We start from the raw sequence: 14,018 nt of genomic DNA on the forward strand, positions 1-14,018 counted from the left end.
GTCCAGAGATGACCCTCTGATTCCCCCGTATGTCTACTCTAAAGTTCGAAAAGCAGAAATCATTCACTGTAAATTAAAATTAGAGATAAGTGATTTAAATGCAGATATGTTTAAAAGACATTTGACAAATGATGTTTTCTGCAGGTGTGGTTTTCATGTTGAAAATTGTGAACACTTTTTATTTGACTGTCCATTGTACACGAATGTTAGAGCAACCACTATTGATACTCTACCAGATAATAATAATATTACTGTTTTGTGTGCTGTGTACGGTAATAGTGACAAGTCCTTGGCTGAAAACACAGCGCTGTTTCATCAGATTCAGAAATTTATATTAGACAGCAAACGTTTTTGTTAATACCATATGTTTAGTCATTTTGTTATTGGAGCTTTGAATTGATCTATAGTGGATGCAATCTCTCTCTCTCTCTCTCTCTCTCTCTCTCTCGCTCTCTCTCTCTCTCTTCCTCTCTCTCTCTCTTCCTCTCTCTCTCTCTCTCTCTCTCTCTCTCTCTCTCTCTCTCTCTCTCTCTCTCCCTGTATCTGATTGTCCTCTGTGTCTCTATGTGTGTGTCTCAATGTGTGTGTGTGTGTGTGTGTGTGTGTGTGTGTGTGTGCGCGCGCGTTGTGTGTGTGAGATTTCCGTACCACTGTTGCTATAGTTATCGTTGTTGTTGTTCTTGTTTTCATTTGTTTAAATATCATGCATTTACAATATTGTCCGCCACATTACTCGTTTGTTTCTAAGAGCACATTTATAAGTTTATCTTGTTGTGCTCCCTTAATTACAACTTTCAATTACGGCTTTGTATTTATGCAACTGAATAAAAAAACTGTTTAAACCAAAATAACCCAGGGATACTATAAAATACCGCGAAAATAGATTGCAGTTATGGCCCACATGTCGAGCTTGTAACGAGCTATGTTGGCGGAAACAAACAAACAAACAAACAACACGTGTACGTACGCACGCGCACGCATCGAAGAACGCGCGCGCGCACACACACTCACACGTGCGCACGCACACACACACACACACACGACACACACACACATCTTTTCTGTCTTTATCAACTCAGTTTGTCAGTTTATCTGTCTTGTCTATTGCCCATCTTTTTCTAATCCCTCTGCTAGCAAATTGTTATGACTTAACTTCAGTTGGTCAGCCCAAGTCCTCGGTAATATGATGTTACTGGACGTTCAGCTCGTTTATAACACTATACAGCTGTTTGCTCAGTAACAGTTGTGTAATGTTAAGTCCTTTGTACTGGAAACTTGCATTCTCCCAGTAAGGTCATATATTGTATTACGTTGCAAGGCCCTGGAGCAATTTTTTGATTACTGCTTCTGTGAACAAGAAACAATTAACAAGTGGCTCTATCCCATCTCCCCGTCGCGATATAACCTTCGTGGTTGAAAATGACGTTAAACACCAAATAAAGAAAGAAACAGTTGTGTGACACTACCGTGTCGCTGAAGGGGTGTGATTCGTTTCGACTATTTAGCAAAGATGGGTTTGAAAAATGTAAGGCTACCCGGGGTCGAACATGATTTTCGGAGAATGGTGCATATTGGTGAAAGGCAGGGAGCACATGTTTGGAGAAAAAGAATAAGCTGACTTGTTTGTACGGTTAATTCATAAAGGTCTACAAAACAATTTCCTGTCCCAAAATTGATTTTGCCAACCAATCTGAGGCTGGGAAGCTCGGTGCGGCGATGGAAGGAAAGAGGTCGTAGTATGAAATCTACTCCGCACCACCTTGAAGTTTGAGCAATATGCCTGTGTGTGTGTGTGTGTGTGTGTGTGTGTGTGTGTGCGTGTGTGTGTGTGTGTGTCCGTGCGTGCATGCGTGCGTGCGTGCGTGTGTCTGTGTGTGTGTGCGTGTGTGTGTGCGTGTCTGTGTGTGTGTGCGTGCGTGTGCGTGTGTGTGTATGTGTGTGCGTGTGCGTGTGTGTGTTGGTGTGTGTTAACTTGCAAACATAATATCCGCGTCTCATCATCTGTTTATGTTTTAAGCATTTACTTTCTTCGGCAAAGTTGCCAAAATTACCTCAGAAGTTTCGCAATTTTGGAAGTCTTCAGCAGTCCTTAGCGCCAGGTTTCCACCTCCGTGAAAAAGTTCGGCATTTTTGCCGAAATAATGGCATTGTTTTCGGCGAAATGAAAACAAGTTTTGGCGTTTTGCAAACTGCCAACATCCAACGTCATTCTAATGCTATCGGTTGTGAGATTAGGTATCATTTACGAAATTGCTCCTTTTAGGCTTGGTTTGATTATGCTCGTATTTATCGCAGCAAGATTTTGTGATAATAGTTTGAAACCAACATCTCTTTTTGCTAGATAACAGATGTCGTATGTATGATAGCCCTGACCTGGCGATAACATGCTGTTCGAGCCGGCGAATCAATCCTGCCTTCGTGTGTACGAGTTTTGACCATGGCATTACACAACACAACACATAGCGATCACGTGTGGCGTGGGTCTGTAGCAGTAGGTGGTACTGAATAACTATGGAACGCCAGATAGGCCATGTCCCCGCAGAATTCCGGCCGGAATTCCGCGCGGACTTTCGAGCTATTCTCGTCGTTGATTGGTCAGAAATTCCGACCGAACTTTTATTGTGCTATATGGAACGCCAGATACGCAATGTCCCCGCCGAATTCCGGCCGGAATTCCGCGCGGACTTTTGAGCTTTTCTCGTCGTTGATTGGTCAAAAATTCCGGCCGAACTTTTATTGTCCTCGCGCAATACTTTCGAGCTATTCTCTACTCACTAAAAACATGGAATGGGAATTTACTGGACACTCATATGTAATTGCTTTGAAATCAAGGGCGATCACTCAAATTCTTCAAAACGCAGGATTACAAATAGCAATGGATGTTGCGCTGTTTATGGTGCAAGATGTGAATGCGATCATTGCCAAGACCCATTTTCATAGGTGCTTGAAGAAGACATTTTCTTACAGGCAGAATGTGAAATTAAACAGAAAAATACAGATTTTAGACAGATCTGTACGCAATTTTGCTCGCTATATGGGCATCTACTTCTTTAGATACGTACTGAAATATCCCCCGCGGGTTAGGGGGAGTCCCATATTGGTTGGGACGAGAAAGAATTTACCCGATGCTCCCCAGCATGTCGTAAGAGGCGACTAACGGATTCTGTTTCTCCTTTTACCCTTGTTAGGTGTTTCTTGTATAGAATATAGTCAATTTTTGTAAAGATATTAGTCAAGCAGTATGTAAGAAATGTTAAGTCCATTTCTCCCAGTAAGGTAATATATTGTAGTACGTTGCAAGCCCCTGGAGCAAATTTTTGATTAGTGCTTTTGTGAACAAGAAACAATTGACAAGTGGCTCTATCCCATCTCCCCCCTTCCCCCGTCGCGATATAACCTTCGTGGTTGAAAACGACGTAAAACACCAAATAAAGAAAGAAAGAAAGAAAGAAAGAAAGAAAGAAAGAACGTACTGAAATCAGCAACTGTCCTGCTTCCTTTGCAGACATGAATTGAGTTGTTGTTGTTGTTGTTGTTGTTGTTGTTGTTGTTGTTGTTGTTGTTGTTGTTGTTGTTGTTGTTGTTGTTGTTGTCCTGCTTCCTATTTGCAGACATGAATTGAGTTGTTGTTGTTGTTGTTGTTGTTGTTGTTGTTGTTGCAGACATGAATTGAGTTGTTGTTGTTGTTGTTGTTTTTGTTGTCAGAGATGTATTTTCTGGTTTATTTTTGGCTGGTATGGCATTTTATTCAAGTAAAGGTATGTATATTTGTCATTCGACGAAAAGGCCTTGTCAGACCTTTTTTGACTTAAAAGGGCGCAAAGGAAGGACTGTTGTTATACATGTGCGGCATCCTTTCAAAGTAGAACTGGAAAGAGGTGTAAAACGACACAAATGACTCATTTCATGCGCCATTCGTTACTCATCAGACTGCTAGATTTTTCCGTTAAGACCAAGGTCACAAAGAACAACACTGTTCCGAGAATATCTGCTCGGGCGTCAGAAAATACTGTTACAAATTATATTTCTTTCTTTTTCCAAATTGGGGAGAGGGTGAGGTGGGGGATGAGGCAGTGTTTCAGGTGTGGGTGTGTGTGTGTGTGTGTGTGTGTGTGTGTGTGTGAATTATTTGAATCTGCTCGGGCGTCAGAAAATACTGTTAAAAATTATATTTCTTTCTTTTTCCAAATTGGGGAGAGGGTGAGGTGGGGGATGAGGTAGCGTTTCAGATGTGTGTGTGTGTGTGTGTGTGTGTGTGTGTGTGTGTGTGTGTGTGTGTGTGTGCGCGCGCGCGCTTGCGCGATTATGATCATGACACGCTCACAGAAAAAAAGGATAGTGGACAAATCAAACCGATGCACAAAAGGTCAGAATCTCTGTGTTCAGTCAGTCAAAATCCTTTATTTGAATCAAGGGAAACAACTCGTGAGCACTTTTCTGAAGTGTGTACTGTTTGCAAGAACCGCTTCCATGAAATAGCTGTGTTCACACTCACACACGCGCGCGCGCGATTAATGTTGATTCTTTGATCCGACTCTCTTCTAATCCCACTGTTTTGATGTCTCTATCTATGGAACGCCAGATACGCAATGTCCCCGCGGAATTCCGCGCGGACATTTGAGCTTTTCTCGTCGTTGATTGGTCAAAAATTCCGGCCGAACTTTTATTGTCCTCGCGCAATTCCGGCCGTAAACCATCACAGAGCTCCCCGAGCGTCTACATACAGTACAAGCATACTTCCATTTAAACGCTCACCGAACGGGAACATCCTGGCTGCTTTCTGTCGAGCGTGAGAAATTTTCAAAGAATTTATTTTCGTGGACTTGGCCCTTTACAACAATGGCGCCTCGTTTTGGTGCTGGACGGCTGTTATGAATATCCCGGAAATCACGCCCGGACAGTAAGCCTCCCGTAAACCATCACAGATACTGTCAGGCTTTTACACACAGTACAAACACCCCTTCCATTTGAACGCTCACCAAACGGGAACATCCTAGGTGCCCTACGTAAAGAGCGAGCAATTTTTAAAGAATTAATTTTGCAGATTGTCTCGAACACTTTTTGGACCCATCCTGAACTCAGGTCAAAAATGAGTTACTTCCCTTAAACTGGCGATAGCCGTGGATCGATGATTATCAGAATGTTTTTGGACCGTGGTGCGTTTTTGCGCTAGACCTAACTTTTAAAATCTAAATGATAAATTGACAGCTTGTTACACAAACATTCTTTAATCATAAAAGAATTCTTTTTTCATCAAGACAAGATCAGTGCAATTCGAAGTTGTGAAAGTTTGAAAAAAAAAAAAGCCCGGAAGCAGGGTCACGCAAGGGTCGTAGCAGACGACGGTTTATGCGGCATATCGCCGTTCCTCTCAACAGTCAAAAGCCATCGCTAGAGTTCTTGTGAACCACAGCCGTTTGTTTCGTGCATAAAAACGTGCTATTGTAGATAAGCTCACATCGAGTCGCATTCAAATGACTAACTGACGACTACATTGTGAAAAAGGGAAACTGGATCACACGGGTTCACGATGGCTCAGGGGTAAGATAAACCACGCAAAAATAAATTCTTTGAAAATTGTTCACTCTTTACCGAGGGCACCTAGAATGTTCTCAATCGGTGAGTGTTTAAATGAAAGGGTGTTTGTACTGTGTGTAAAAGCCTGACCGTATCTGTGATGGTTTACGGGAGGCTTACTGTGCCTTTAATCGCGCGCGCGCGTGTGTGAGTGTGAACACAGCTATTTCGTGGAAGCGGTTCTTGCGATCCCACTGTTTTGATGTCTCTCTCTAAAATTCCGTGCAAAACGAGTGCCGAACGTTTGCGATAAAAGTCCGGGCGGAATTGCGCGAGGACATTTTAACCAATCTATTGGTTCTTCGATCCGATTCGTTTCCGTTCCAACTTTTTTAAATTTCTCGATCTAAAAGTCCGGGCGGAAAGTGCCGAACCCATACGAACGTTCCCGAGAAAAGTCCGGGCGGAATTGCGCGAGGACATTTTAACCAATCAAACACGAGTATAGCTCGAAAGTCCGGGCGGAATTCCGAATTGCGCGAGGACATAAGTTCGGTCGGAATTTCTGACCAATCAACGACGAGAATAGCTTCAAAGTCCGCGCGGAATTCCGGCCGGAATTCCGCGGGGACATGGCCTATTCGGCGTTCCATAAATAACAGCAATGGCAAGACTATACGCCGAAAATGACAGTAAGCGTGATGGTTTTTCTCCATGGTATTTGTTTGTCTGTCTGTCTGACTGTCTGTCAGTCTGTCCGTCTGTTTGTTTGTCTCTCGATTTCTGTCTGTTTCTCTCACTCTATCTCTATCTCTCTGTCTATATGTCTGTCTCTCACTCTCTACTTTCTCTCTCTGTCTGTCTGTCTGGCTGGCTGGCTGTCTGTCTGTCTGCCTGCCTGTCTCTCTGCCTGCTTCTCTCTCTCTCTATCTCTGTCTGTTTGTCTGTCTGTATGTATCTCTCTCTCTCTCTCTCTCTCTCTCTCTCTCTCTCTCTCTCTCTCTCTCTCTCGTTTGTATTGCTTATGCCACAACCCTCGTAAAATAAAATTTGATTTGATCTCTCTCTCTCTCTCTCTCTCTCTCTCTCTCTCTCTCTCTCTCTCTCTTTCTCTCTCTCTCTGTCTCTGTCTCTCTCTCTCTCTCTCTCTCTCTCTCTCTCTCTCTCTCTATTCAATTAAACTGTGTCAGTGTCAGTCTCTCTCTCTCTCTCTCTCTCTCTCTCTCTCTCTCTCTCTCTCTCTCTCTCTCTCGATCTGACCTTCGACCTGCATGGTTAAAGTTCTGTGGGTTCATCTCGTGTCTCCATTCGCTCTTTCCCTCTCCATCCCCCTTCCTGCATCACCATTCCCCTCTCTGTTTCTTCGTCTTTCTCGCCTCTTTTCATCGGAAGAAAAAAAGACTGACTTATCGTCTCGATGTGGTTGTAGAGATAGGAAAAAAAAGGGAAAGTAAGAAAATAGAAACAAGAAATAAACAGATTAAGAAAGAAAGTATAGGAAAGGAAGAAAACAAGTAAACAACTTGAGCAAGAAAGTCCATAAATAAAGAAACAGGCCCTAAATATGAAGAAAAAACACACACACAAAAACACACGCACCAAAACAAAGCAAAAAGCATTAAAACAGGGCTTACACCTTTCGGTTTTTGAAAACTTTTTAAACCGGAAAATCCGGGTATTTAAAGTAAAACTTTGAAAAATAAATATTATTTTGGGTTTGGATGGTTGATGGAGACAAAATGTGTATTATTTTATAATTTGTTTAACATACATGTTGGTACCAGGAGAGGCTGTTCTTTTCCCCTGCCGCCGTGGACCTGCCTTTTAGGTTTTTCACTTTTTGTTTGGTGTTAGCCCTGTTAAAAAAATACGGCGAGTAGCATGTCGACCTTTTTTGTGAATGACGCGGGGGATTGGGTTGGGAGGAAGAAAAAGCAGGGAGGTTGCGTGTTAATTTAATGTAGCCAGTTCAACCTTTCCTTCAAAGACCCGTGTAAAGGCAACACACATACTGACCTTGAATGCAGCATGAATGTCGTCCTTTTTCGGACAACCATGAGGAACGGCGTTTGACGTGTTGATGTATTGACGTCGTAGCTGTAGGAGGTGTACACACAGGAGTAACTGTTTTCATACTTTCCGTAAGGTAGGTGACCTAAGGAAAAAGGACTTGTAACCTGTAAGTAACTTGTAGCGAAGCAAACTTTCTAAAGCGTTCACAGGCTGCAATACGAGTTTGTATTTGCTGCCAGCTGTACGTTTTGAACTAGGAAAGGCTTGCTTATATTTTGTGCGCTTTTTACATTTAGTCAAGTTTTGATTGTTCTTGTGATTTTGTTGGCAAATGGTAGGCTAGAACCATACGGAGATCAATATATTCAATTGAAAAAAACTGGACAGTAATCTGTCCGGAAAGAAAAACACAAGAAGCAAATTATCACGGCAAGTCTACAACGTTTACTTCGTCAGCAGCATAACAATTAAGGTCTTTAAGACGATCCATAGACAGTCTTCCTCTCTCCCCACACAGCATTTACTTTTCACGGTCCGTAAAAAAGCGTTTCACTGTGAAACTTATAGATATTATTCCTTTCTTGGAAATGTAAACGATCATGTTCAGGTATTTGTGTTTTATTTTGTTCATTACTTTGGAGTCCCTTGTTGGGAAAATGGGTCGCTTTCTCCCAGTCGCACTACCCGCCAGGAATATGCGTGTTTAAGTATTATCAGCCACCTGCATTTATGGAATGTAAGTCCAGCAGTAGATAGGTTAAGCCTATTTTAACATACTGGAAACTGGTAATCTTCCAGTAGGTATTAATTTAGTTTTACTAAAGCCTGCTGGGACACAAGTAATGGGTTAGTGCATTTGTAAACAGGAATCGCTTGACAAGTGGCCCCCTTCATCCCCCCCTTCCTCGTCCTGATATGGCTCTGCGTAGTCGGCTGGACGTTAAGCAACAAATAAACAAACAAACAAACTGCATTTATGGCAGAATGGCCAACGTCTGATAAAGTGGGATTTGTTTTTGTCTTCCATCGAGGTGCGTCGAGAGGAAAAGTATAGTTTAAAAAATAATCTGCTCGCTTCATTCAGTGCAAAACAGACACGTACTGGTAGCTGGAAGATCCTGTTCTGTGTTGATAAACACAGACAGAGAGACAGAGAGAGAGAGAGACAGACAGACTGGGGATTAGCTTTCTAGTGAACAAAAAAGAAGCAAGGCTAGACGATTGTTCAAAACGATAACAAAACAGCGAGAGCTGCAACGAGATAAGAAAGCCAAACAAACAATTGTAGACACTGAGAAATGTATTGTCTCTGCAAGGGAGAAAACAAGGTCAACATTAAAACATCTTAAAAAAATAATAGATAATTAAAAACATAACTAGGGGCCGAGTCACGCATGCACATAGTCACGCACAGTACACACGCTCCTTTTAACACGGAAGCACACACACGCACGCAGGCGGGTACACACGTACACAGTAGACAATTTTCAATCTCGCATGCATGCGCAGATACAAACATCGCGCTATCGAAGATACAAACATCGCACTATCGAGCAACCACAATAAAAATGTGTGTGCACTAACAATCGAAAGACTCGCACGTACGCACACTTGCACATATACACACAGACACACAGGCACGTACACAGACACAGACACAGACACAAAGACAGAGAGACAAGCAGACATACCCACGCACGCACGCACGCTAACACACACGCACGCACGCACGCACTCACACACACACACACACAACACACCCTGACCCTCCGTTCACCTCAATTCCTCCCCACCCCTCCCCACCCTCTTCTTGCCCGCAAACACGCGATTGACATTGCACATCCTGGTGTTATTTTTACCCCAAACAACCCTGTTTTGGGACCGCTCGCCAGAGCCTCACAACCTTTTGTGAATAAGTGAGCCTACGTAAACACCTCTAAAACCACTGTGTTATATGTACTTGATAACATTCGGCGATTTAAACCCACCGAGGTCTGATCACAAGTGCAACTTCTGTACGACCACTATAAGGTATATGCAGTGAATATACTTCAGCGATTCAAACCCACTGAGGTCTGACCACAAGTGCACTTCTGTACGACCACTGCGTTATTTGCAGTGAATATACTTCAGCGATTCAAACCCACCGAGGTCTGATCACTAGTGTATCTTCTCTACGACCACTGCGTTATTTGCAGTGAACGATATACTTCAGCGATTCAAACCCACCGAGGTCTGATCACTAGTGTATCTTCTGTACGACCACTGCGTTATTTGCAGTGAATATACTTCAGCGATTCAAACCCACCGAGGTCTTATCACAGGTGTATATTCTGTACGACCACTGCGTTATTTGCAGTGAATATACTTCAGCCGGCGATTCAAACCCACCGAAGTCTGATCACAAGTGTATCTGCTGTTCGACCACTGCGTTATTTGCAGTGAACGATATACTTCAGCGATTCAAACCCACCGAGGTCTGATCACTAGTGTATCTTCTGTACGACCACTGAATATACTTCAGCGATTCAAACCCACCGAGGTCTTATCACAGGTGTATATTCTGTACGACCACTGCGTTATTTGCAGTACAGTGAATATACTTCAGCCGGCGATTCAAACCCACCGAAGTCTGATCACAAGTATATCTGCTGTACGACCACTGCGTTATATGTAGTCAGATATCATTCAGCGATTCAAACCCATCGAGGTCCTACGACCACAAGTGTATATTCTCACACCGTATACCGTGGTTGCACTAGGCAAATCTGTCCGAAGCGGTTGCACCCGTATTTTTCTGTCCGAAAGGAGACACGCGACGTAAGTTTCTGCACAAAATCACCTGTAATTCCTCACAAATGACAATCATATCATCACAAAACTACCGTTTGTACTTTGGCCTAAGGTGTCATAGCATCATATCATCGATTTGTTTCATTGCTTTAATGTGTTTGTGAACGTTGGTCTTCAAGTATTTACACATTTCAAGCGCATTATGTGCAAATTTTGACTTTCCGCAGTTACTAGGGAAATTCAAGCACATGAGAAAGGCTACACGCGATTGTAATGTGATCTATGGTCATTTCTTGACATCTGGTGTTTGCATGCTACTGTTTTTAAGGTCTCAAGAGCAATCCAGACATGTCCGTGCGGACAGTACAGTTATGGAACCTCGTGTGTAACACTTGTGATCCAGTTTCACCAGTACTGGATGAACTTTGTCGATGGTTTTGTTGATACTGAACGAAACGGCGAGAAACTGTGTCGGAAGTTTAGCAATAACTACAGTGGAACCCCGCTTTCAACACACCTTGATTGAAGACCACACCCCACTCCCCCCTTCTTTTACGCCTTGGTTTTCCAGATTTACTGTCAATTCAACGTCTGTCAATTTCCCTCCGTTTTAAGACTCCCTCACCAGGTTTGATTTTCTCAGATTTCTTAAGGTCTTAAAAGGGGGTTCTACTGTAATTAAAGCCACCGACACACAGAGATCTGAAGTAGTCATGTAAGTGTCTATTATCAGCCTTGGTCATTCGATACTGCGGTGGGTGCATTCTGATAATCATCGGCCCACGCTATCGCTCATGTCTTTCTGACAGGATGGATAATTACTACGCGGATTAAAGGGAAAGAAGCGGAGCTAAAAGCCGAAATCTATCAAAACAAGAATACAGAGTTATCTCCCATATGTTTTTCGCTAATGTTTCTGATAAGACGAAAGACGAACGTGATTGTAGAATTGCCGACTTCGACAGTGATCTCCGTTCTGTTCTTCACAGTTATGATAAAGACATCGTTCTAAGGTCAAAACAAGTCGAAAGTTTGAGACTGCTGTGGGAAGGAGACCGTGATATTGTTGCATCACTCCCAACTGGTTACGCGGAAAAAGTTTCGTCCGCTCCGTAGCCATTTTGTTATGATCACGTGACAAAATTGATTATCACGTGACACTTTTGCCATATTTAGAGTTGTTTGCACAGTAAATACATCCGCGAAAGATAGCTCGCTTGAAATTATCTTACATAACAATTCCTTTGTAATTTAAAAATTACACAACACCATGAAAAATCATCGACGATCGCGAATCTGCTTATATCAATAACACATTACGAAAAGCTCTAAATATGTAACAAAAATCGATTTCCTCTCCAGAGAAGGAAAAACAAGTCGCGTAAGGCGAAAATACAATATTTAGTCAAGTAGCTGTCGAACTCACAGAATGAAACTGAACGCAATGCAACGCAGCAAGACCGTATACTCGTGGTCCACCGCTCACGGCATAGGCAGTGAAATTGACAAGAAGAGCGGGGTAGTGGTTACGCTATGCTGCATAGCACGCTTTTCTGTACCTCTCTTCGTTTTAACTTTCTGAGCGTGTTTTTAATCCAAACATATCATATCTATATATTTTTGGAATCAGGAACCGACAAGGAATAAGATGAAAGTGTTTTTAAATTGATTTCGAAAAAAAAATTTGATAATAATTTTTATATATTTAATTTTCAGAGCTTGTTTTTAATCCGAATATAACATATTTATATGTTTTTGGAATCAGCAAATGATGGAGAATAAGATAAACGTAAATTTGGATCGTTTTATAAATTTTTATTTTTTTTTACAATTTTCAGATTTTTAATGACCAAAGTCATTAATTAATTTTTAAGCCACCAAGCTGAAATGCAATACCGAACCCCGGGCTTCGTCGAAGAGTACTTGACCAAAATTTCAACCAATTTGGTTGAAAAATGAGGGCGTGACAGTGCCGCCTCAACTTTCACGAAAAGCCGGATATGACGTCATCAAAGACATTTATCAAAAAAATGAAAAAAACGTTCGGGGATTTCATACCCAGGAACTCTCATGTCAAATTTCATAAAGATCGGTCCAGTAGTTTAGTCTGAATCGCTCTACACACACACACACACACACACACACAGACACACGCACATACACCACGACCCTCGTTTCGATTCCCCCTCGATGTTAAAATATTTAGTCAAAACTTGACTAAATATAAAAAGTCAGGGATAAATGTGACCCGAAGGGAAGTAACTCATTTTGACCTGAGTTCAGGATGGCGGAGGGTGTGGATACCATTCCTGTGAGATTCAGGTCATGTTTTAAACAACAGTTTCTTCTAAGTTGTCTTGCGGGTAACCTGAATTCATTGGCATCGGGACTATTTTTTGGGGGGTAAAGGCAAGTCTTAATAGTGCGTTGCCATTCATCTTGCTGGTGACTGGACTGCGTTGACCGCATCTCGGCAAGCTAAAACGGACACCGGAATTTCTTTCAGGATACATGATGTTCTGGGGTCAGTGTAGTCACGTGACCAGCAAGGCGACTGCCGACCTTCTTCATTAACACGCCGCTTTGCGATTAGACTGATGTAACTAGCTGTAAGCATGTGGAAAACTACGGATCTGTGGGGTGTATTCTTATTGCCTGTGGACAACAGTGGTTAACTGAACTCCTAGCTCGACCACTGCCTCAACACAACTTTAAAACAAAATTCCCTCGTGAAAACCTATTTTTTCCCCGAATCAAAACACTAGAAAGATAGGTCTATGGAACGTTTTGACTATAGACAAAACGAATCCGGAAACAACAAAAAGAAATGTGAATGTTTCATTTTGTCTATAATTAAACGTTCCATAAACTTATTGTTCTTATTGAGTTTTGGTTCTTGATTTTGGAAAGTTAGTGCGCGGTCTATCTGTGTTGGATTTCCATTTTCTCCGGGTTGTTCATTGTTTGTGATCCTGACGTTACAGGTAACGGAACAGACCCAGGTGAAGTGGTAGATAGAAAGAGACGACAACAAGATGGACGGGGCGGTGTTCTCCGGGTTGTTCATTGTTTGTGATCCTGACGTTACAGGTAACGGAACAGACCCAGGTGAAGTGGGACGGGAGATGGAAAGAGACGACAAGATGCCGATGGACGGGGCAGTGTTCACAGAGCTTGGCAGTGTTCAGGACGGTGGCGACACGGGCTCGCTACGGGCCAGGAGGGGGGAGCAGAATGCCAACGGGGGCCCCTCTGACTCTGACCCTGACCATGACCATGATCATAACCCTGACCCCCCCAAAAAAGGCATGAACACGTCCGCCTCGACCTACTTCAACCAGCGAATCGTCATCCCGGAGACTGGCTCTGTGAGTGTGTCGTTGATTGGATATTAGTGAGAGTGTTTTTTAGATGTTCGTTTTCGTTGGCCATGCTAATGTTGTTGTTTTCAATCGCCGTCCTTCCTCTTCCTCCTCCTCCTCCTCGTCGCCATCATCGTCATCACCATCATCATCATCATCATCATCATCATCATCATCATCATCATCATCATCATCATCATCATCGTCGTTGTCGTCATCGTCCACGTCTTAGTCACCATCGTTATCATAATAATCATCATCCAACACTTCTATTTTGTTCTGTTTGCTTGCCGATTTTAAGTTCGTTACTCTTAATTTAGGAAGAACATTATA

At 42.6% G+C, this 14,018-nt stretch overlaps 2 protein-coding genes across 9 annotated transcripts in view; one reads left to right on the forward strand and one right to left on the reverse strand.

The window, feature by feature from the left end:
- Positions 1–14,018, reverse strand: part of LOC138982295 (uncharacterized) — a 333,833-nt gene that overhangs the window by 95,318 nt on the left and 224,497 nt on the right. The gene's annotated exons all lie outside the window — the stretch shown is intronic.
- Positions 1–14,018, forward strand: part of LOC138982284 (natural resistance-associated macrophage protein 2-like) — a 53,109-nt gene that overhangs the window by 19,793 nt on the left and 19,298 nt on the right. For 7 of the 8 annotated variants that reach the window (XM_070355537.1, XM_070355539.1, XM_070355540.1 and 4 more), the window contains one exon: positions 13,414–13,691. In XM_070355537.1, the coding sequence (XP_070211638.1) occupies positions 13,449–13,691 (243 nt within the window). In that variant the 5' untranslated portion in view covers positions 13,414–13,448. Of the gene's footprint in view, positions 1–9,463; positions 9,562–13,413; positions 13,692–14,018 lie in introns of those variants that run through there. The other variant, XM_070355541.1, reaches the window with a different exon arrangement.

Source organism: Littorina saxatilis, linkage group LG12, assembly GCF_037325665.1.
Source record: "Littorina saxatilis isolate snail1 linkage group LG12, US_GU_Lsax_2.0, whole genome shotgun sequence".
NCBI classification, from domain to species: Eukaryota; Metazoa; Mollusca; class Gastropoda; order Littorinimorpha; family Littorinidae; genus Littorina; species Littorina saxatilis.